The following is a 22290-nucleotide window of genomic DNA, read 5'->3' on the forward strand; positions in this document are numbered from 1 at the left end:
GTGGATATTCAGGTCATCTTGAAATCTGAGAGCTGTTCCTCTCTAAAGATCGCCATTTTAACATCTCACACCAGCGTGTGTGTTCATAAGCAGACCTATATAGGCATATACTTGTGTCTGCCTGCTGAGGAGACACATTCATCAAATTATCCCCTATTATTTTAAGGAAGAAGAAGGAACTGAAGTGCTCAAACTAGGTACACGTTCATTTTATCGCTCAAGTCAACCTTCAAAAGCACTGTGCTTCCTTTCAACCACATAAAGGCACATTTAAAGATAAAAAACCAAATTTGCTAGTCTAGAAGTGTTATATCACAACGTGCAAATAGAATTCGGGGCTTGAGTCTGCATTGCTTGTTTATCCAAATTATTCAATGGGCTTTTATAGTACTGAAGGATAAATCAGCCCCTCACTGTATTTCTAAGTTCAACTGAACTACTAGCAATATGCCTCTGTGAGTCTTCCTTTGTCAGCCACACTGAAGATGCACATTTATGGTTGCTAGTCTGTGAAATTGGTTGTAGAGGGAGTGGCTCTACTTCTATGTTACCTTGACAAACAGTTTTTGAACCCATCTTCAGGATTCTTATTTATACAAACACAATCCCTAATCCCTTATCTGGGGTTCATCCCCCAGATAAGCAGCATTCCACAGCAATCAGAAGTCACTCCACAAGCAATGCACGTTCGAGCCAGAATTTTCTTGTGCCTTGTTATAGGCTAACAAAATATTTCATTCAAGAGAATTGCTTAAAATATGCTGTTCGAGCACTTGCAAACACTGCTAGCAGAAGCAAGATTCACACAGGCACTGCCTGACTGCTTGGTGGCAGACCACGCAGGCTTGGTGTTCACGTAAGAGTGAGATGTAATAACGTTGCACCATTCAATATACTTTGATGATGGGGTTAATATCTGCAGAAAATTTCACTCCCGAAATCTCAGCATTATGTACATGCAGGTTTTGTGCCTCTCGCTCAGGATTAACAATGAATAAATGGTAAGCACAAGATGACCCAGCAAACCTCAGGTGGTTCACATTTTTTCAAAGGAACTCCTAAGGCAGCTGCCAACAGCTATAAACAAGAACATTTGACTAACGTCAAAACCAACCATGGTTACATCTTCTAACAGCTGATAACAATTTTCAGGCAATAAAGCACGTTGATGTTTGTTTCATTTCAGGACAGAAACATCATCAACCCCAGAACAGCAAGACATGCTTTGCAGTAAAAGCAAATGACTACTTGTTTTCTTAGAGCATGCGATGTTCAAAGATGCACGGAGCTGATTCCCAAGAGATGAAGGGCACCGCTTCTGTATATAATCCATGGGCATCAAAATTAGAATTTCCATAAAAGGTTTGGATGATAGATAACAGTGAATTAAGCATCCTGAATAGCTTGTGTATTCAGATGAACCGTTATACAATTATGGCCAAATCAGTCCCCAGGTTTCTTAGGATAACTTTGAATTTCCTCCTCTTGAAATTTACAATGATTTACACGCTGATTTTCAGTTATCTCACTGAAGTGAGAAGGAAAAGCAGTTCCTCAACATTTCCGATGAGCGTTTAACATTCATAAAACATAATTTAAGTGAAACAGAAGATGTCTGGGTTTTGGTTTTGGCTTGTATTTTTGGGAAAGGTATCTGGACTTGTAGACCAGATTGTGTCACAAGACAATCCACTGGCTTGTGACAAATACAACTGTACATATAATCACCATATAATCATCATAAAAATGCTGAGGAAGCTTGATGTCATTTTCTGAGACAGAAGCTGTGCTAATTCTGCAGCACTCAACAAGGGGAAAAAATAGAGGAAAAACCACTGAAAGAGAGCAGTGTATACCTGGCAGAACTGTCAACCATGCAGTGTGAAAGGATATCCCAATAGAATTACCCGCCAAGCATGTATACTCCCCAGCATCCTCAAAAGTTACATTCCGTATATAGAGAACCTCAATTTCTTTGTCCGTAGTGTTAACACCGGCAGCCTAGAAAAAAAAAAGAGGGAAGCAAGAGAAAAAGCTAGACATTGAGAGAACTCTTGTGGATAGGGAGATGGAGCCACAGGGCTTTGCGCTTCGGAAAGGCAGAGGTGGAGAGATGCAAAGCTCCTTCCCCATCCACAATCCCTCTTCCAAAAGGCGTTTACCAACAGGTCCCAGCTCACCTCAGAAAGTAATCAACACCCTTCACCAGACCAAAACTCACCACCTAGACATGCATGCAATCACGTGACATGGAAAAATTAACCCACAAATCTTTGCTTGTTTGTTTTTTTCCCTTCTCCTTTGTTTTCAATAAAAGAGTGTTGAAAGAAAAGCAAAGAGAAAACAGACACAGAATGCGGTATCCTTTGTATGGAGTTACCTGCATCAGAAGAATTAATTTACAAATACACATATATATGGATTGTGAAAAGGCAAAAGAAGGTAAATTCTGCTCCAAACAAGACCACTCAGTAGAAGTCTCAAGCAGCTGATGGTCCCTGCATCATCTGCTGCACTGCAGGTAAATGTGGTACGTCAAGAAGCACTGTTAGGTCATTATGCACCAGACCTATCAGGGTTCAGTGCTTCTCCAATCTTTTACAAATAAACAGAATCCAAAACTCAGGGACTCTTAAACATGGAACTCCCTAGAGGTTCCAAGATGAGTACAACAGGGATCCATGCCAATGCTTCTGATCTGGAGATTTAGAGAAATTATTCTAAATAAAGATAGTGGTTGTTGCTTTTTGTCTTTATTCCATCCAAAGACACTAATCTGAAGTATGTGATGATAGAATACAAGCATTTTTACGACACCATTTCTGAATAAATTGAGCTGCGAGATGGAGTCACGTTGTTGCCAATCTTTGTTGCTCATGGTGGGTTATTACCGTACCAGGAATGGGTGAATGGAGGCCTTAAGTGCTTCAATGGGCACTTATGTGAACATTTCATATACACATATACACACACGTGCGTATATGTGTATATATATTTTATGTGTGTGCATATGATACACCAATTAGACTGTAAAGACATTTATTCATCAAGTACCTTAGACGTGAACTGCAAAGTATGCAGGATTAACAACAAAACTGAACACAAACGAGTACACAGACAGACACAAGAGAGAATAAAGACCGACATCAGACGCCATTGAGTAGAGCACACAGAATATTGTGGGAATTTTTCCATGGCTGCTGGTGTAACACCAGTTGCAACACCAAAGGAGGATTACAAATATACCACAAGGCCAAGGAGTTATCCTACAAGCTGCCTGCAGGCTCCCAAAGCACCATTTTTTTTTTTCCAGCTTCTACATCCAGCTTTCTTTAAAAAACATTGTTACCTTGTGAACTCGGCAGAACAGAGAGCCAGGCAGACTGGTTGGCCTCCCCTATATAATTGGAGACCTTACAAATATATTCTCCAGCGTCCGCCTCTGTCACATTGTACAGTGTCAGCACTTCAGCATTGGAACTATTTATCCCCGAATGCTAGAATAGACCAATAACACAGGAGAACAATGTAACTGCTGTCCAAAAAGGACACAAATCTGTCTAAGGTCCCACCACCAACACCTCACTCGAATAACGACTTCCACTTCATGCAAGCATCAAGGTCAAAAACATTTAGGGTCTGAGTTTTGTTTGCTTGTTTTTTAATCCGAAGCATCGCCAACCAGCTTGGAAAACTCCACGGTGCAGAACAACCCGGTGCCACCAATATGCCACATCACACTGGGGACAAATGGACATCCTCACAGGCTCAGCATCCAGAAAACCCAACCCTCCGACCAACTTTGGCAACAGGTGTCATGTGTCTGAACAGTCTTTGAAACAAACAGGGTGAGGGAACATCAGTGAAGTTATTTAAGAGGGTTTTTGGTCTTTTCTGAATGAGCCACGCCTGAAATGTTTAGAGATGAAGGGCTTCAAGGAAGTTTAAAAGACAAACACTAAAAAAATACACAAAATCAAATCAAAAGCTGCATAATTAGCATTCAGTCTACCAAATGTTTATCTGACTTCTCATCTGTAATAAATACTCCTAATTTCAAGAAAAAATGTTCCGATCTCAAAATCCTTGGATTTACATCAAATAAATGCAAGGTTCTAAAGAAGCCGTCACCACCAGTAGCAGCATCTGCAATGCCTCACCTTTAAAACCTGAAGGTAAGGCAGTCCATCTGGTCCATATTTACTGCCATTCTTCTCTACATGTTTTATCCACTGAATGTGGGGTTGAGCATCACTGTAGACTTTGCAGACAAACTCGACATCACCTCCGACTACAGCTGAGGCGTTTGCTGGAAGGCCAGCTTGGAGGATGGGCCTGTGCGGTGATCGCTCTGTTCCGATGGGGAGGGCGAGGAGCAAGAGAAAGAGAGAGAAATAAAGATGCATAAATAAGCAAAGCTGCCAAGAAAACTGTAAGTGAACTCGAGCCAAAAAGCCCTGTAAGCCTGTTGGCTGACTCCTCCGAAATAACACTGCAGCCAAAACGTATAATGAAAACTACAGTTCAAAGGAGATGACTTGAGCACTACACTTGTAACGTAAAGAACAGTTATTTGGGGGGAGGGGAGAAACCTTGCTGAAAAGCATTTGTTGTAGTGCAGACAAACAAGTAGAATATCATCATCAGAACACTCTGATCAGTACTGCAGCAAAGCTCTCTACTCAGACAGCAGCAGAAATACCAATTTGTAATCCTGAACAGGACTCAAACCAATACTGAGCTACCTGGGGTGGGGGAAACAAAAAACAGTATGTTTATAATGTGAGCTAACGTAGTTGCTTATTTATTGGCTAGCCTAAGCATTTCATAAATGTTGTTCATTGAGCTTGCACTGCTGAAAACACTGCTTCATTTGGGCATCCAGAAAGGCATTGCAGCCAACATTCCCAGCCTACTTTTGAGGATCGATGGAGCCTTCTCCTCAGCTATGAAGTGAAGCAATTTCCCACCACCAAGTCCAACCTGAATGCTTCTCAGATTTCCTTGCTGATGAGTTAGGCACAAGCCTGGGCACAACAACCCTTCAGACAAGTGCAGCTCTCACCCTTCTGTAAGTGAACTCATTCCCTTCTTTGTAGAATTACAGAATCACCAAGGTTGGAAAAGACCTACAAGATCATCCAACCATCCACATTTCACCATTAGCTCTCAATAAACCATGTCCCTTAACACAACATTTAAACGCTCCTTGAACACATCCGGGGTTGGTGACTCCATCACTTCCCTGGACAGCCCATATGAAAGCTTAACTCTGCATTTCTTTTCCTAAGAGTATAAAGCTAATACTGACCTACACACAGGTTCAGCCTATGAATGACAAGTGAAGAGCCCATTGCTTATCACTGCCTGAGATCCAGTGCTCCAGGAATTCTTTCGAAGACCAGGAAAAAAGGAGCAAATCTAAATATTTATTTTTAGAGGCTGTTGGCGTTAAGAGCCAAATCAACTGAATTTCAAATCAAGTGCTCCTTCTTAAACACACTGGTTTCCAATAAACTGTTTCACAAGCAAACACTGCGAGTGTAACAGCAAATAATGATGCCCATGGAACAATGGGATCTTTCATACCGTCCAATATATTTGGCATGCGGCAAACATCTACTGGGAATTTATTCACTGAGGCTACGCTGGCAGCACACTACAAAGCAGCAGTCTTATTTGACTTGTGGCAAAAGTGCGTTTGTATTGCAGTTATTAAATTATTCCATGGCTATGTACGTCGTTTTCAAAAGACCCAGGAATGGTTTAACTTTGTGTTTTTACTTGCAAATTGCAGTAGATTGTACAAATTACTATTCTATCCTTTCGAGAGAAAACTTTTAAAGTTTCTCACCTTATCCTAAGTAAGCTCTAATTCCATCTCCCTCGCCCCTTCATTTGGGTACAAAAACAGCAAGCAAGATCTCTCTTTAATAGAAACCTTACACCATCTTCTAAAACTTATTACAGCTGCCTTCGGTATAAAATGAAACCTTAGAGAATGTTATTTAAAATGTTTTTTAGAAGTCAGTAGGCCTCATGTTTCATTTCTCCACATCAGGGTTTGATTTCCTTTGTGACCTTACTCGCTGCCCTTAAACAAACCAGAGAACGAGGCCCGAAACATCTTGGAAAAGTTCCCACTATGGCAGCACCAACACACGAAATGTGTTTAGTTTATCCCGATAGCCATCAACGATTTAATCTTTTATCAATGACTGTCAAACGTTTCCTCTACCAAAGCAGAAAAGGCCAAACAAAGCAGTAAAAGCAAAGCAGCAAAAGCAAAGTTCTTACATTCTTACCCTGAATTCCTTAAAAAATTAAAGAAAGTATGCATATGTATAGCTAAAACGTTTGTGAAGTTTCTGCTCTGAGGGTATGTGTGCTAAAAAACAAACTTCAGTTACCCTCCAACATGCAGAGCCATGTCTCGTATTCATTCAGCTCCCCTGCCTCAGTAGAAGGGAGCAAGAAATACAGAGGACCATAAATATCACAGTGCTCATTCAGAGGGATTTCATGTCAATCCTGGAATCCATGGGCCACAAGAAATGACATGTGTGTTGGGGAAAGTAACGATATGCAGATGGAACTTCCACTAATGACTATATTCTGTACAGTATCATTGCTTGGAAACAGTCACTCCAGGATGTTATCCCGTCTTTGCTATTTCTCAGCAAAACTACATACAGTTAAGGATTTCACTTTTGGTACCGTCACAAACCATATTCATAAATCTCACATCACTTTTCCACATTTAAAACACAAGCCTTACATTTGTAAGCAGTTATCACCACTCACACAACTGGCTATGCTAGTATTATATGGAATATCATATTTTCTTTTTTATTAAATACTAGCATAAAAGTTAAAGATGCTTTCTCAAATATCTTACAAGATGGTGAAACTGGTGTTAAGTAATGTACTAATTACTGTTAGGACCATCACTAAACTATAGTGAGTGACTCCCTATATCCCCACTTGTTTCAGTCAGACATCATTTTCATATCGAATAAGCTGGCAATCAAGCTTGCAACTCCGTTACCCTGCTGGTCGCAATACGGCCTTTCATTCATTGTCGTTGAATTGAATCAGAACCTCAAGAAATAAATCTTTGCTATCTGGCTACTTAAAAATGTAGTGTTTCATTCTCACTGCTAACACAAACCTTTCAAAAACAAGTCAACAGCTTATGCTATAGCACAGAAGATTGCCCCCAAAGATTAGCTGTCTTCAAGCATACTAAACACTACATTATGAAGACCATAAAAAGTAGTCGATACAAGTTCTGCTACCATAAATATTAGTTACTTAGTCAACCTCATATAGATCTACAAGCTTTTTCATAGACACGCCCTGTTTGCTTGAGCAGACTTTTCTGGTTTTACTAAAACATAATGGATGTTTTAAAATGAAGAATATTTTCTGAACTAAATCACCGTGTATAAATCTCTGTAGGTTACCCTTCACATACCCATAGAATGGCTTGGGCTGGAAGGGACCTAAAGAGAACACTTGCTTAATTCTGTATTCTGCCTTAAAAAGAAGACACCAGTTTGTTTTCCCTGATTTGCAGTTTTGCTTCAAAACAAGAACAACTCCATTTGGGGAGACAGTTACCCACAGCCAGCACTGAAACTGGTTGTTCTTGTAAGGAATATCAAATTCAAGGCTACGAGCATCTAACTCAAGTCTACACCATCATAAAAGCATCCAGGGCTTAAACATTTCTGCTCAAATTTGCTTGAGCAGTTCCGATAGCTTATCTATTGGCAAACAGGGTTGCTATCAGAAAAGACAATGGACAAAGAGAGCTGCCCAATGGCTCAGAAGAAACTCTCATTTAGTCTGTTAATGTTAAAACTTTAGAATGCCTTTCTCCAAGACAGGAAACTGCAAAGAATGCCAAGTAGCTGGAAAATTCCAAGTTTCCTAAAAGTGGGCACAAATGGACACCTGGAGGTGGGTGGCAAGGAGCAAATCCTGCCACCAACAGTTCAGGGAAGCCAGCCTGGAAGTGACTGTGGAGCTTGCATGCTTCCCAAGGAGCTCCTGAGAAGTGGCCCTTTCAGCAGTTTAAGGCCCTTGGACAGGGGGTTCCTACAGAAGGTCATCTCTCTCCAGTGTTTGGCTTCATCTCCCCCAGTATTTTTGCTGACCCACAGCAACTAACAGAGAGAGAAATCTAAGAGGTAAGAGGCAGGAACATCATGATGCAAGGATATGAGACGAAGATGCCAAGAGATGGAGGCAGTCGAGAGGGGCCAGAAGACAAATTTTACAGCCAACAGTGACCAGAAGATCTGATCTCCCCACTGGTCTTAGCATCTAGGAGGTGCAAGAATGAAAAGGCACAGAAGAGAGGCTGCTTGCTGAGCATGCCAGCTGAAGGAAGATGTAGGACAGGGCTTGCTGGTGCCAGAGGCCAGAGAGAGCCTATTGTGACTGAAAAAGTGCCACTGCCGCTCCTGGAGCGTGCTGGCAGGGAAAGGAGACAATAACCCCGGAAGCAGGGAGCTCCAGGTCCCATCTAAAGGCCAAGTCTCCTTAGCAACCTGGCTGTATCGAGGGCTGAGAAGAGCTCTGGCAATTGTCTATCCAAGTCTCCCTGCCACCCCAGGACAGACAGTTCAGGACCTTTCATGGGAGCTAAAAGCCAGAACCAAAGCCCATTGAAGTCAGGGGAAGAGCTGACATGGATTTCAATGGGCTTTGGATAAGGCATTTGATTCATTTCAGGAAAACAAATAAATAAATAAATGAAAACTATTTATTTTTTCCTTTTGAATGTGCCTGTTTCCTCTCCTTGCAAGCATGTGATTTAAGTGTAAGCTAAGAAAATAAAAGCTGAATAGCAAATGCAAGAGTTCTGGGGACAACGGAGAGATCCTCAATTAAAAGGGGAAAATAAAACTAGAAGTAAGCTTTTCATTAGACAAACCCATTTACCAGAGCCTTTACCATCAGTCTTGAAATACTACTGAATCCTAAGGAACCATCCTGACAGCTGATGCTGTAAAGCTACAGAGAGCTCCAACGATGCTTCTAAGTGTGGCATCAGTAACCATTCTGGATCCATAGACCTCAGTAGAGATTCTGTATATTCAGTCACTGTGCAACACCTGTTGCTTTGAGAAATGTTCATGATCTGTAAATTACAGGTCTCTAAAAGCATCCTATGGTCTTTTAGGCTGGGCAGTAATCATGTGCCCTTGCTGCACAGCTTTTGCTTAGCACCTCAAACTTGTAGGACTGTCTCTTTAGCCTTAAAATATAAATAAAAGAAATCAAGCACAGCCTTTTCCAACATATACACAGACTGAAATCTTCAGTGTGTAAGGACATTTACTGGGCTGACCACAGTCTGCAATCACTACCAGTTTGGGCTAAATATCAACCATTAAGAGATGAATGCTTAATCCCTCACATTAAATGAGGAAAGCACTACCAGTAGAACAGCCTACTCTGGCCGACAGTCAATGAACTGGTTTGGAAGGAGAGACACAACAGTCAGTGTCCTTCATGAAAGATCCCACCTACACAAACTGCTAATCTGGCCCCAGTCCACAAGCACTCCGAGGCTGGATTAATTATTGCTCTCTGAATTAGAGAGCCCCATTGAGGAGAGCTCCAGAGGCAGCCAAGGCATGAGGAACTGCTGCTCAGGTTTCCCTATAAATACAGTCTTATCCAAGTTCATACAAAAGATCTGCCTTGAAATTACACTTGCTTTCCATACCCCTAGGTGGAGTGGCATAGGAGGGGTCTAACCAAACAGATGTCAGAGTTCCCAGAGGAATTTTCCTCCTTCAAGGTAGCTTTCTACACACACAGGCCAAGCCAAACCTTCACTTCCCTTCCTCAGAAGTAAGCAATTGCTTATGGGGGCGAAAGGCTGGAAGGCAAACACTGCTAGGCCCACTATTTGTTCAGTGGTGTGTAGGAGTAAGGCTGGGTGCTGGCTGCTCTTGCAGAAGATCAGAAACAACTGAGCAGGTGCAGGCAAAATGCCTCTGCTAATTAATGTCATACACGGTATATACACGAGCCAGGAGCTGAGCAGCTTCTACCAGCTGCACGTCAGTTTGGTTTCCCTTCTGCCCAATATGAAGCACTGCGTGTTGTTTATAGCCAATTCAGAAGTGCTGCTGAACTGTCATGTTCCATTTACACGTACATACATACACACCCCTCAAACCGCCACCTCTAAGGCAATTTATGCACACCAAGGTATCATCCGCAGCACATCAGGGACAACGCTCCCTTCTCAAGCTCTCTAAGACCATGAGAAGCTTTAAGGCTATAAGGAGTAACAGATCACTGTCATTAAATGTTGAGAGATAACGACCATCCCTGGCAAGAGCGCTTGATAAAGAGCAGGAGCCTTCAGACTGACAAGCAGAACAGCCCGCAGATCAGACCAGCATTACCAGTGCTGATGAAATCACGCCTTGCAAATCTTGGCACCTTTTACCAATAGGTACTAGCCAACAAGTTCTCATGCTGTCCAACATTCCTATGCAGCATGACTCTCCACATATCAGCACTTCCTATGCTCCCCAGAGAGGTGGTCTTGGTGGCCAGGAGCTCTGAGCAGTGTCAGGGCTCCTGGTCCTCACCATAGGAACCTGTGAGGCCTAGAGCAGCACTGGGCCGTGGGGAGGGCAGTGAGGCAGCTGACATCCACAACTGCATTCTAATCTTCTCTAATTCGTGAGTTTTTGGTATAAATGTGAGGCGTTTCTTTCTGCATTTTGTCACATGCAGCAAAAGCAGGCAGCCCCCTACTCACAGCAAAGCATTTACCATTCCATCCAACCTTCCCGTGCTGCCTAAACTCTCCTGGTAACCAAGATCAGACAAGTACAAGGCAGTGCCTTTTTAAATCTTTGCAGAAATGAATCAGATATATCCAAACTCTTTGTCCTTGGCTTCACCACCTTCACCTCCAATTGGATGTAACGGCGCTGTTATTACAGCAGGCAAAGCTCCCACTTATGTTCTCCCATCTGTCTCTTTGGACGGCTCTACAGTAGAGCTTGTGGTCTTATATACGATCTAGCTAAAATTCATCTTTGCCTTACACCTTTATAACATCAGTTCATCTGCACACCTCTTCTCACATGGCAGCAAGCCGAGGAAGAGAAAGCTGCAACAAGATTGAATGAGTTGCTCAACACAAAGCCTGTTCTTGTCAATGAGAAGAGCAGAAAAATCACAATCAGAACTAGCTAAAGCTTCCCACCAGGCTCTATCCAATGTTTGCCATCCAAATACCATCACTCTCACATAAGACCTCTATCTAGATAAGACATCTATCAGCTGTTCACAATGAACAAATAGACACTTTAACTCAATACACATGAACAAATTACGATCAATTGCTTTGATCTCCTACTTTACAGTAGTGATTGTAAGCTAAAAAATGAAAAGAATACACATTTTAAATGTTCATAAGCACCTTGTAAATATGGCAAAAAACTGGTCAATATTGAGTTTGTTACTCAAACTCTGACAGTATCTGTGTTTTTCCTTCCATGAACACGGCCAAATTTAAGCATATTCATGCAACCTTTTAAATAGTAATATGAAATAATAATCATAACATGTTACATTTACAGAGTAGTTCAACATCCAAAGGCGTTTAATAAACTACTATTTTTAATGTGGCTTTTACATCATAATTAAATTATACATCACTTTGTTTTTATGTTTAAATGGAGCAACTGCTGCTGAAGCTGCACCACGGGAATGGGAGTAATCCAACAATGACCAAATTAATTGAAACCCAGAAAACTCATAAAATACAGCCACCTCTGGATTCCAAGTTACACAGAGGTTGGCAAAGCAGTGAGAGGACACCCACACCAAAGCTGTCAGGATAACCTTTTCTCTAATAGCCACAGAATGCCACATCTCAGTGATCTGTCCATACTTCGGTACTCCTAGATGTCTCACTCTCTTACCTCACTCCAGTACCTGTCCCTCAAGGTCTTTTCTTTCCTGCACTGTAAACCTCTCAAAAGACCCCACACCCTTATGCTGGAGCATCTTCCCAGCCCCACTGCCCTCAACCTCGCCTTACTACAGCCACATACAACCCCTAACATCTAACCACTCCAACCCACTGTTCAGCACCATCCCTGTCTACTTCCACCACCTCTACCTCTCTTTTAACACTAGTTTGACCCCCAAAAACCTATGATGCTTTTATCCCTGGAAAACATTCACCCCCAAGGGTGAGCATCCCAGCTAAAACCTGTGGCTGTGGGATTATCTGCAGGCACAGACATGGTTCTCAACGCGTGCCAACTGCACAACGAACAACACAACAGTCTGCGCAGCATCTTCAAGCAACTCCTGCAAAATCCTCCTTGTATTTCCACAAGTGTGATACTGCATGCATTAGGAAGGCACGATTAAAAATGATAATAAAAGGGCTGAAACAATATCCTGTTCATCATTCATCAAAAGGAAGAGAAATGCCTGCCTTGGGGCTGTAATAAGACAGAAAGTGGGACAGGGAGACCAGTCCTCCCCCAGCATGCTCTGCAGGAAGCACTCCAAACATGACAAATACAGCATTCACTCAGCAGATGAAGTAATGACACCAGTATTTGTCCATAAAATGTAATTTAGCCAGACTACCCCAATGAAATCAGAAGCTTTAGTGCTATAAAACTAGGGTTTGGGAATATTTTTGCCTTATTAAGAAAGAAGAGAGACCCCTAAGCCTTCCTTTTCCTTCAGCAAAACCATCACACAGCAGCCTTTGTTTTTGGGAGCAAACTGCACAGCCTCCAGCACTGAACTGTGTAATTTCTTCTCAGGTGCACACACCTTGCCATAAGCCAAGTGCCAGGTGTAAAGTCCACACTCAATCTTATCGGTGCACAAAATAAAGTCTTCTTCCCTCTCGGCCTAACCAAACACCTGAGGGCAGGCATCAGCAGGGATACCTGCATGCTTGCAGCCAGTCTCATCACGCCACAGGCCGCAGGCACCTGGGTGAGGATGTCAAGCCAAAGCTTGTCCACACCAGGAGCATCAACAACTACAAATCCAGCTGCCAGAAGCACAAGTTTGGGCTTGGTCACAATACCTACATTTAACTCCTCCCAGGCAAAAGTAATGCGACTCAGGAGGCACACATTCAATTCAGCTGCTGTCAGTTCTTTCTGTATGTAACCTGGCTGCTAAAAATAATTCTCTGGAAATTAAGGAACATTCTGTTGTCGCGTCAAACTAACGCTGAATTTCATTTGGACAAAACAAGCCGTGGTGAAAACAAATAACAAAGCATATGTTTTTATGCATTCAGGAATGGCAAAGTGGAAACATGTCGTTAAAGAAAAAACCATGTCCGTTCCATGCTCACAGCAAGAAACTGGAAGAGCACAGGAAAACCCAAAAATAAAGCTGACCAGAAACAAAAGCAAAGGCTTCTTTTTTTTCTTTTCTTGTGCCCAAACAAAAGGAAATATAAACAATGAACGCGCATCGAGAGCAAAAAGAAGATTCCGTTTTAATGAGATTTTGTTTGTTTAATAACACGCTGTAAAAAGCATGAGTAAAACTCACCCCGATGCCCTCTAAACCTCCAAGGGTTCAGAATACAAGCGGCTTTCTACACAACCATTGGTGAAAGCACTCATATATAGAATTTCTGGGACACGAGGTTTAAGCTGAGAGCCACCTGAAATACCTCTAGACCTCATTCCCTAATGATGTGAGCCAAAGGTGTGGCTGGCATGCAAACTAGAAGCTCAAGGTAAAGTTAAACTTGTTGCAAAAGGACTTTTAAACATATGTATGCACATTTGTGACCAGTTATGTTCCCTTTAATAGTAAACAGCAGGGTCTTCTTACTCCACATTCTTGGGAGATGTGTCGTGCCATGGCAGCTGCTTGTAAGACCCCGTAAATGAGGTAATGTGCAGAACTTCATCTGAAACCAAAACGGGGTTTGTTTCCCTGGATGATGACATTAAATAGGACAGAAATGGCTACCTGCACTATGCACGGCACAGACTAAGCCTTCTTTGCTGTTCAACTATAAATTCAATTAGTTACTTCCACGCTTAAGCAGAACTGCTGCTGCTGAAATTGTACTCCAACGATAATTGCAATCCAACAGTGATCTAATTATGTACGAGTCTCAGTGGCTGCATTCCCATGTTGCTTTCTACAACCTGGATTCACTACAATACAACTCATAGGTGAAAACCACAGTTTTCAAGCATTCTCCCTTAAGACCTCATGACTTTATACATGTTTAAAGAGAAGGGAGTCAGTCTATTAGCAAGCTTACTATAAAACGCTGAGCTTCAACCTGCCATTAAACACAAAAAGAATAGAAAGGCACTTGAGTTGCATGTAGAAAGCAGCTGATGGGCTCAACTGTACAAGGGAAAGTACATTCTTTTAGTTGAGGTGTTGGAGGAGGATTAGAGTATCAGCCTTCATTTTTGTTCTGCCACCAGCTTCCTGTGTGACCCAGGGCAAGAAATTTCATTGCTCCACAGCTGGTTTTCGCATCTATAAAACAGACAGTGACATTCCCTTCTCCCAGTCTGCATTTAGGTTGTAAGCAATTACTGCGCACTGGCATGCTGCTCTGGGCAACAAATAGCTGATATTAATTGAAGCCTCTGGGTTGCACTCCAATAAATAGCTGGAGACTGCTCCTCTTCCTTTCCAACAGCATTTTGCATGGTCACCGTTAGCCACCGATGCCATCAGCACAGCTGCAGCCCTGAGTCCCTGCCTGGAGACAGGAAGGGCGAGGAGCAGGGGCCCTTGAGGGTGTCCCAAACACTTCAAGAATGACCTCGTTCAGCACAGAACACTCTGCCCAACTTCACTGCATTAACGTTGTCAATGTGGACATGTATTTGGTGTTGCGCAGAGAGGCTGCCGACAATTCGCTGCTTTATTTTTCAGTATTTTCTAACTCGCATTGTAAAAAAAAAATCCAGTCCAAGTGCTCTGCCAAGTTTGTAAATGTGAACAAGACCATCTGAGCCGAGTTGACTGTTTTAAAAGGGTTCTTGCAAGTAATTACAAGGTAAAAACGAGAATAATTCACACCTACATTTGCACTGAAAAACTTCTCAGCCCTGCTGGCTCCAGGCTTTTAATTGTCAAAAGAGTTCAAGGTTTGGAAAATTATTGGCATCGAGTCATACTGGATATTCCTAACAAGCATTGTGTCACTACTTGGCAGGATTTTTGCTGGGATACTTCCCAAATCTGTGACATAATCAGAGTGTTCTCTACGTTACTCCATATAGTCAGACTCTTGTGTTCATATAATACATTACCATGTTTAATACCATTTGCTATTACTTACACTTAATCAACTCTGGAATCAGTTAAACCATGTAGGAAAAGCAATTTCAGAGGCTTTCAACTGACAGTTTTCCACGTACAACCTGGCCTAAAATTATGACCTGAAGCTTGTAAGATGTTGTCTACATGTGCAATAGCCTCTAAACAAACACCCATAACTCTCTACAGCTCTATGGGAATGGAAAACTCCTATAAAAGAAATAAAGAGGAAAAAAAAGGAAAAAAGAAAAAAATATATAATAATAATACAGAAAATTAACTTCTGTAGAACTGCCTTAACTAGAAAACTGTCAGAGTTTCCCCTTCTGGCCTGTTGTAATTTACTGCTTCATCAGTTTCTTGCCCAACCTCCACAATTATCACAAGCTTTCAGCAACACAGAAATGGCTGAGCTCTCCAGCATCAATACCCCTTTCAGCTTAAAGCTCCACTGTAGAATCTCTTGAGAGACTCTGAGTAAATTCAACACACAGTATTAGTTATCTTAGGGTATACAGTCCTATACGTATGTCTTCAAATTAACAGTGATACCCCTTCACACACCGAAACAAATGCAAAAAGGGAGTGAAACATGGTTTCCACAACGCTGATGGTGATCTGCAGAAGTGGCTTTGGTTTTCCAATCTCCTAGGGCCCAAATATCACAAAAGGGTGAATTTTCCCCCAGGGAAAATCAAGTGTCCTTTGGGTGCCACGAGCTGCATACCCCAACACCCCATGTCAGCAGTCAGTCACTTCTGAAGAACTTGACCTCACTATTAATGTTTCTGCCTCTCTATAGGAAAGGAACAGACATTTCACCAAGTGACATCATCCTTACTGCCATTCCACTCATTCACACAAGTCACTATAATTTACTGCCAGGAAAAATAAACGCCTGCACAATATTCCTCCATGTAAGCCATTCAAAAAGCTTAAAGGGAGAGAGGAGGTGAGACAACTTGTAACAAATATTTGCTCAAGTGACCACATCATCCATGAACACACTTGCTAGAAAGAAATGGGTGAAGGAATTTATGGTCACCTTGAAGCATGCCATGCTGGGACTGGGGCAGCAATGAGGAAAAGGAACAGGGGAAAGAAGGGGAATTTTTGATCAGTTTCTTTTGAGCAAGGAAAAATTCCAGTATTGCAAAAGAAGCTTCCTTCCTCTTATGCAGCTTTAAGCAAAAACAAAGTTGAACCAATCTAGATTCCCCAAAATAGCTCAATAATTTCTACAGAACCTCCAAAAGTCCCCAGGTGCTCATCCTGCCCACTTGTAAGGCCAGGCAGGGTGAACAGCATGCAGGGCACCATGCACTGCCTGCACCAGCAGCCACCACTGCACCCTCAGCAAATGGCGTCTAAATAAACATTCAGGTAAAAATGGCTTTGTCAGCCACTTGGTTCACAGTCTAGAGGCTGTGCTGTGGCTTCAGACTGACAGCATCCTCATCACAAAATTCCCTTCTTCCTCTCCTGCTGCATGAAGGCTAAACCTTCAGATCTGGGGGTTTCTGCAGATTTAAGTGGTCCTAAACAACGCAAGGGATGCAATTTTGTTCATGTAAAAATAATCAACAGACAGGGAAATGAAAACTTTCTCCTGCTCTGGCCAAACACATTGAAACTTACATTAAGATTCACTACAGAAAACAAGTTAAGCTGCCAGTCATCAGCCAGAAATAGCTTAACAATAATAACATTCATTTTTAATGTCAGTACTGACTGAAATTAGTTTAATCCCAGAGCTTACAACACTCAGATGGCCCCGTGAGCTGGGGAGAGCAAAGCCCACTCATGCATACTTCAGAAACAGAGGTTCAGACCTCCAAAGGTACCACTACCAAGTCATGCAATAATAGCCAAACTGATTGTTTTGTACAGAAACCTCTACAGATTCAATACAGCTATTCCACACCCATCCAAGGCTGATCACCCAGGGTATAATCAGCACAAAATTTGTGTCAATATTGGTTGTACCAGTAAAAAATACAGTTGTAACACTAATACTTAAAACTGCATTAGTATTTATTCTTCGCTCTTTACAGTAAGCTTGTAGGTGTATTGCAGCAACGTGCAATTACCAAGAGCTTCCTTGCACAAATACTTCACTTTGCCAAGATACAGGTAGATCAGTCCCATAGACACAACTGAGACAGATAGCAAGATATGCAGGAGTTGTTTATGCAGTGAATTCTTATCTTCCAAATACCATGAAATTATCATCAGAGTTCAGTAAAATCTATCGGCTTGGTTCTAAATGGTTTCTTTTAGAGAAACTTGGCCATTAATTAACAGCGTCCTTACGTGTTTGACAGAGCACTACTTACCGACAACATCGAGATGGTAAGTGTGGTTGATGGAGCCATACTGGTTTTCCACGATGCATGTGTAATTTCCTTTGTCAGATGGGACTACGCTTTCCATGATGAGACTCCAGTGCTGGTTGCGGACCTGGAGGGTTGTAAACAGAAACTGAGAACTTCCCCAGTACAGCATCCCTCTCCAAAACAACTGTTCCACAGTCTTTTATAGGCTGTGTTCAAAATTAGTCTCCCCTGTGTTCATCGGGACTTTGAAATACTTAATTCATGCCTGATCAGGTACAGCATGGCTGCAGCACTAGAAGCTTTCATGTACTCCGTTATAAACATACCCTCAGCCCTAATTTGAGCACTTCAGCCTTCAGTGCACATCTAGTTCTATCAGACTTAAAACAACAGCACCAATTAGCAGCAGTTGTCTTACCAGGCTTACCTCTCAATCTACTCCAACATGAATTCACACCCTCCAGATATTACCCATCTGTCTCCAAACAATCATCTGATAATATTAACTACTCATGAGCAACACGGGATGGATTTGATCCCCTAACATCCAGGTCTGTGTTGTGCACTGATAGCTCAATTACACAGCCAGCGCTTCAAAGAAACAAAGTGCAGAAGGGCAGTGCCTGGGCTGCCTCCCACGGACACAAGGAATCACATCTAATGCTAAAGGGTAACACAGCTGGAAGAAATGGTGGCATCTCCCCCAAAAACACCTGATAAGAGAACACTCACTGAAATAGAATATAAAGACACACACTCATTCCACACAATCCTTAGGTGCAATGCATTAAAGTGCTGGTCCTGCTCCCATTTGAATTCAAAAGGAATGCTGGCAATGGTCTCACAGAAAATAGGATCCAGCCCAATACAGGAAGGATACAGAACCATCTTGTACATACATATATTCTCTGCATCATAAATTAGGGACCAAAACGACCTCTTGCTGGCCATCCATTACTCCCTTGTTTCAGAATCGCCCTTTTGACAAAGTGCTCACAAACCTTACCATCACGTAGCTGTGATATACAGCTTTTAAACCACAAAGTCCACGTTTTAGCAAATAGAATAAAACAGGGTCTGGTACAGTAATTTCAATCATCCAAATTGAAAGTAGTAACTCAGTAGAGTACACCAGAAAAATTTATTGACCATCAGCAGCACTTCCAGTAACTACACGTTCATGAAACTCTGCTCCTTGCTCTGCTGTTCTGTAGGTCCTTACTGAGCTGGAAGGGGCTGCTCAGGGCTGTTGCCAACAATGTAAATAAAAATGCCCTCAGTCCAAAGCTTAGAAGCCCTGATTGGCCATGTGGGCTTGGAAAAGGAAATAAGATGCAGGTGATCACCCAGCAGCTGGTGAAGGGCATGGATGCTAATTGTGGCACTGCTGGGTGCTTGCTAACAAGACTACAAGACCTCCAGCCCCAAATCACAGCCCCTCTCCCCAGCTCCCCCTTTTGGTGCTATGCATCAAAGCAATCTATTGGTGGTAGGTTGTTTGTTTTCTTTTTCCCCCCAGCATCAGGAGCTTAGAGATATGTTTACCAAGATAGAAACAGTTCATTGATTGAATAAGGGGATAATAGAATACTAAGTCAGTGTTTGCTCAGGAAGAATTATTGTAGAACACTGGAAAATCAGTATTTTACTGATTTATGGGCTGTTCTGGGTGAGACGATCAAAATTAACTGGGTCAGAATTAGAACAAGAGTTTTTAACTTATTTGATCACAAAACAGAAAGGACACAACAGAGTCTCAGGAAAGTGAAAAGAAAAATAAGGTAACAAGCTGTAAGTAATTAACTGATGGGAAAACACAAGAAATTGAGTAGCATTCAATAAGAAAGTACCTCACTTTTAGCAACTCCATACATTACGTGGAAATATTAGAAACTATTTGTGTAATTTCCCTTTCTGCAACACCAGTAAGTAGCAATTCAGCAAATCCAATGAGTTGCAAGTGATGTCTCTTTAGTTTAAACTAAACAACTGCTGTGAAAGCCCAAAGCATTTGTGACAAATGATCATACTACTGGATTTATGTTGTGAATCTGGATTCAGCTAGATTTGGCTTTGGCTGATTGCTTTCTATTTACAAGGGCAGCACTGCAAAGCCCAGCTGAATGCATCTGCCAGGGATGAGGGCAGCTTCTCCCAGTGAAGACTCCCAAACTGATCCCCTCATTCTGAGTCATACAGTAACTTGTGTTGGAAGATGCACTAAAGCCCAACCTGTTCCAACCCCGTGCCATAGGGGCAGCTCAAGCTGGCCAGTGCCCCATCCATGGCCTTGGGCACCTCCAGGGATGGGACACCCATCTTTAAAACTACACCCATTTTTAAACTACATCACCAACATGAAATACATACAGCTATCTCTTCAACATAACTTGCTGCTGAGCAAACCTAACTGGAATCAGAATGCAATGGGGAAGAAGATTGTTACAGAAATACCTTGCTTTTTGCATATGCAATAATTGTGGGCAATTGTTTAATTCTTTCCTTTACTCCATACGCACACTGTAGAAAAGACCACTGTAGAGATGGAGATGGAGCTTATCAAAAGACATATGTGAAAACACACACCTGTTAATAGTTAAACAGTGCCCACTGATAGAAGTACATTTACTTTCCAGGTGGTGTATAGAAATGCAAAGGCTGCTGTATTCTCACAAAGAGGGTTTAGAGCATTCAGTCAAAAAATACCCTAAAATACCCTAAAACACACGAGCGAGAATCACTAATTGAGGAGGCATTTAAAATAAAAAGGTGCTTATAAATTTAGTAACCAATCCTCTTTTCCTTACTGCAGGTATGCCCTGAAAAACAGAAGGGTCAATTTGGAATTTCACCACCCAGAATTAGTCACGGTGGAGGAATTTTGCACTGGGAGCTATCTTGACCAGTGCATACACCCTTCTGCTAGCCTGCCTGAATGTAAATTGACTCAAGGCATTCCCCAGTCGGAGGGACAAAGTGCTACAGGCTGCTATCTGATCGAGATACACAGCATACAAAGAAGAGATATGGTGGCTCAAAGCAGCAGGAGAGAGGCGGCTGGAGGATTACTAGAGAACTTCACTTCTTCCTTCCCTTTCTTTGTTCTTAAAGCCCCTTCCAAAAGGAAGCATTAAGTCAACTGGTCATGGCAGATATGGCCACTCTTGGTTCACGCTATTCTATTTGCACAAAGTATTTTTGTGTATGAAGATCTATGGCAGAAGCATTTTATATGTTGCAATGCCTAGGCTAAAGACAAGCCGGTGTACAAGAAATACTGTGGGCTGCTGTTAAAGCTGGCTGCATGTGAGCCAGTACAGGGAGCCTGACTCTGAGTTTTCCTTTGCAGAAAATGCAGTATAGAGCTGTTGAGAAGATACAATTCTCCTTATTCCCCAGTCATTTTGAGCAAGCCTGCGGTGATCTCAGCCTCTCCAACAAATAAAGGACACAATATCCAGCAGCTCTGGAGACCTCATTCTTTAGGAGTCACCCACTGAAAATGTTTCCACCTTAAAAGCACAGTTACTCAAAACACCAAAAGAATCCGGAATATACTTGGGACTTGGTAAGCAGAATGACAGTGATAAGTAAATGCTTCCAGATCATTTTAAAGCTGGTGTATTTATGAGCAAGAAGAAAGCCTAAAACCCACAGCTGCGTGCCCTCTTTTTTTTTCCCCTTTACACTGAAGAGATGTAAGAAGTTTTATGATTTAGAATTATAGGAGGCATAGACTTCACTTATCCAGCTGGCTTTAGAAATAGGCATCTGCAGTTTCTTTCCAGAGCACATACATACCTAGGAAATTGTACACATTTAATATACATGACCAAAATTTAATTTGTGCCGCTTTATATGTGTCTACAGTAAGCAGCAATGAGCTCACCCAGGTCTCTCACTCAAGCCAGCAGCAGAAATGGGGGACTCAGCACTTACAGACCACTCCCGAAGGAGACGGTTATCTAACAAGGCACCAACTATCCTTCATGGTTTTCAAGTGTGATACCTGAATTTGCCCTTTGCGAGATGCAGAGCATTCAAACAACATCCCAGTCTGTACTGAAGTGGTTACTGTTATTTTCCAAGTCAGTATTAAGGGCTTTTTTTAATTGGAATTTATTTTTTTAAAATAAGCACTGTGAGAAAGGTGAAAACCACTGAATTGTAGCCAATTCGTTAACACTCCATAGTATTATGAAAGGCCGAAGGTGCTGCCAGGTGTACACTCATAAGACACAGCAATTTATGGTGTAAGCAAATAGATGGAAAAGTCGACTTGGATAATTAGTGCTCGCGCAGGGAGATTTTCTGGGCTTTGCTCTGCTAACACAAACGTTGGAAAAACTGACACTTTCTACAGTAATTCTGGTTAGAGAGGAAAGGAGGCTATGGCTTGTCCTCCTCTGCACCGGAAAACATTCTTTGTAATGAGCAGGATCCAAGTCAACAGCACACAAAGCAACACCGACGCTCACTCCATGCAGGCACCGCAAAGCTCAGCACCTGGACCGTGAAGCAAAGGCTGCAGGTTGCTCTGGGCTCCTCAGTCGTACACTGCAGCTTACAACCAAGACACAAAAAGTGAGTCAAACTCAGAACGTCTCATCCCGTACCTCGT

At 42.1% G+C, this 22290-nt stretch overlaps 1 protein-coding gene across 2 annotated transcripts in view; it reads right to left on the bottom strand.

The window, feature by feature from the left end:
* FGFR2 (fibroblast growth factor receptor 2) overlaps positions 1 to 22290 on the bottom strand; it is a 72336-nt gene that overhangs the window by 23570 nt on the left and 26476 nt on the right. For both annotated transcript variants that reach the window (XM_072339542.1, XM_072339541.1), the window contains 3 exons: positions 17670 to 17793; positions 4161 to 4351; positions 1857 to 2001 (listed from right to left, as the gene is read on the bottom strand). In XM_072339542.1, the coding sequence (XP_072195643.1) occupies positions 1857 to 2001; positions 4161 to 4351; positions 17670 to 17793 (460 nt within the window). The remainder of the gene's footprint in view (positions 1 to 1856; positions 2002 to 4160; positions 4352 to 17669; positions 17794 to 22290) is intronic.

Source organism: Excalfactoria chinensis, chromosome 6 (genome assembly GCF_039878825.1).
Source record: "Excalfactoria chinensis isolate bCotChi1 chromosome 6, bCotChi1.hap2, whole genome shotgun sequence".
Classification (NCBI taxonomy): domain Eukaryota; kingdom Metazoa; phylum Chordata; class Aves; order Galliformes; family Phasianidae; genus Excalfactoria; species Excalfactoria chinensis.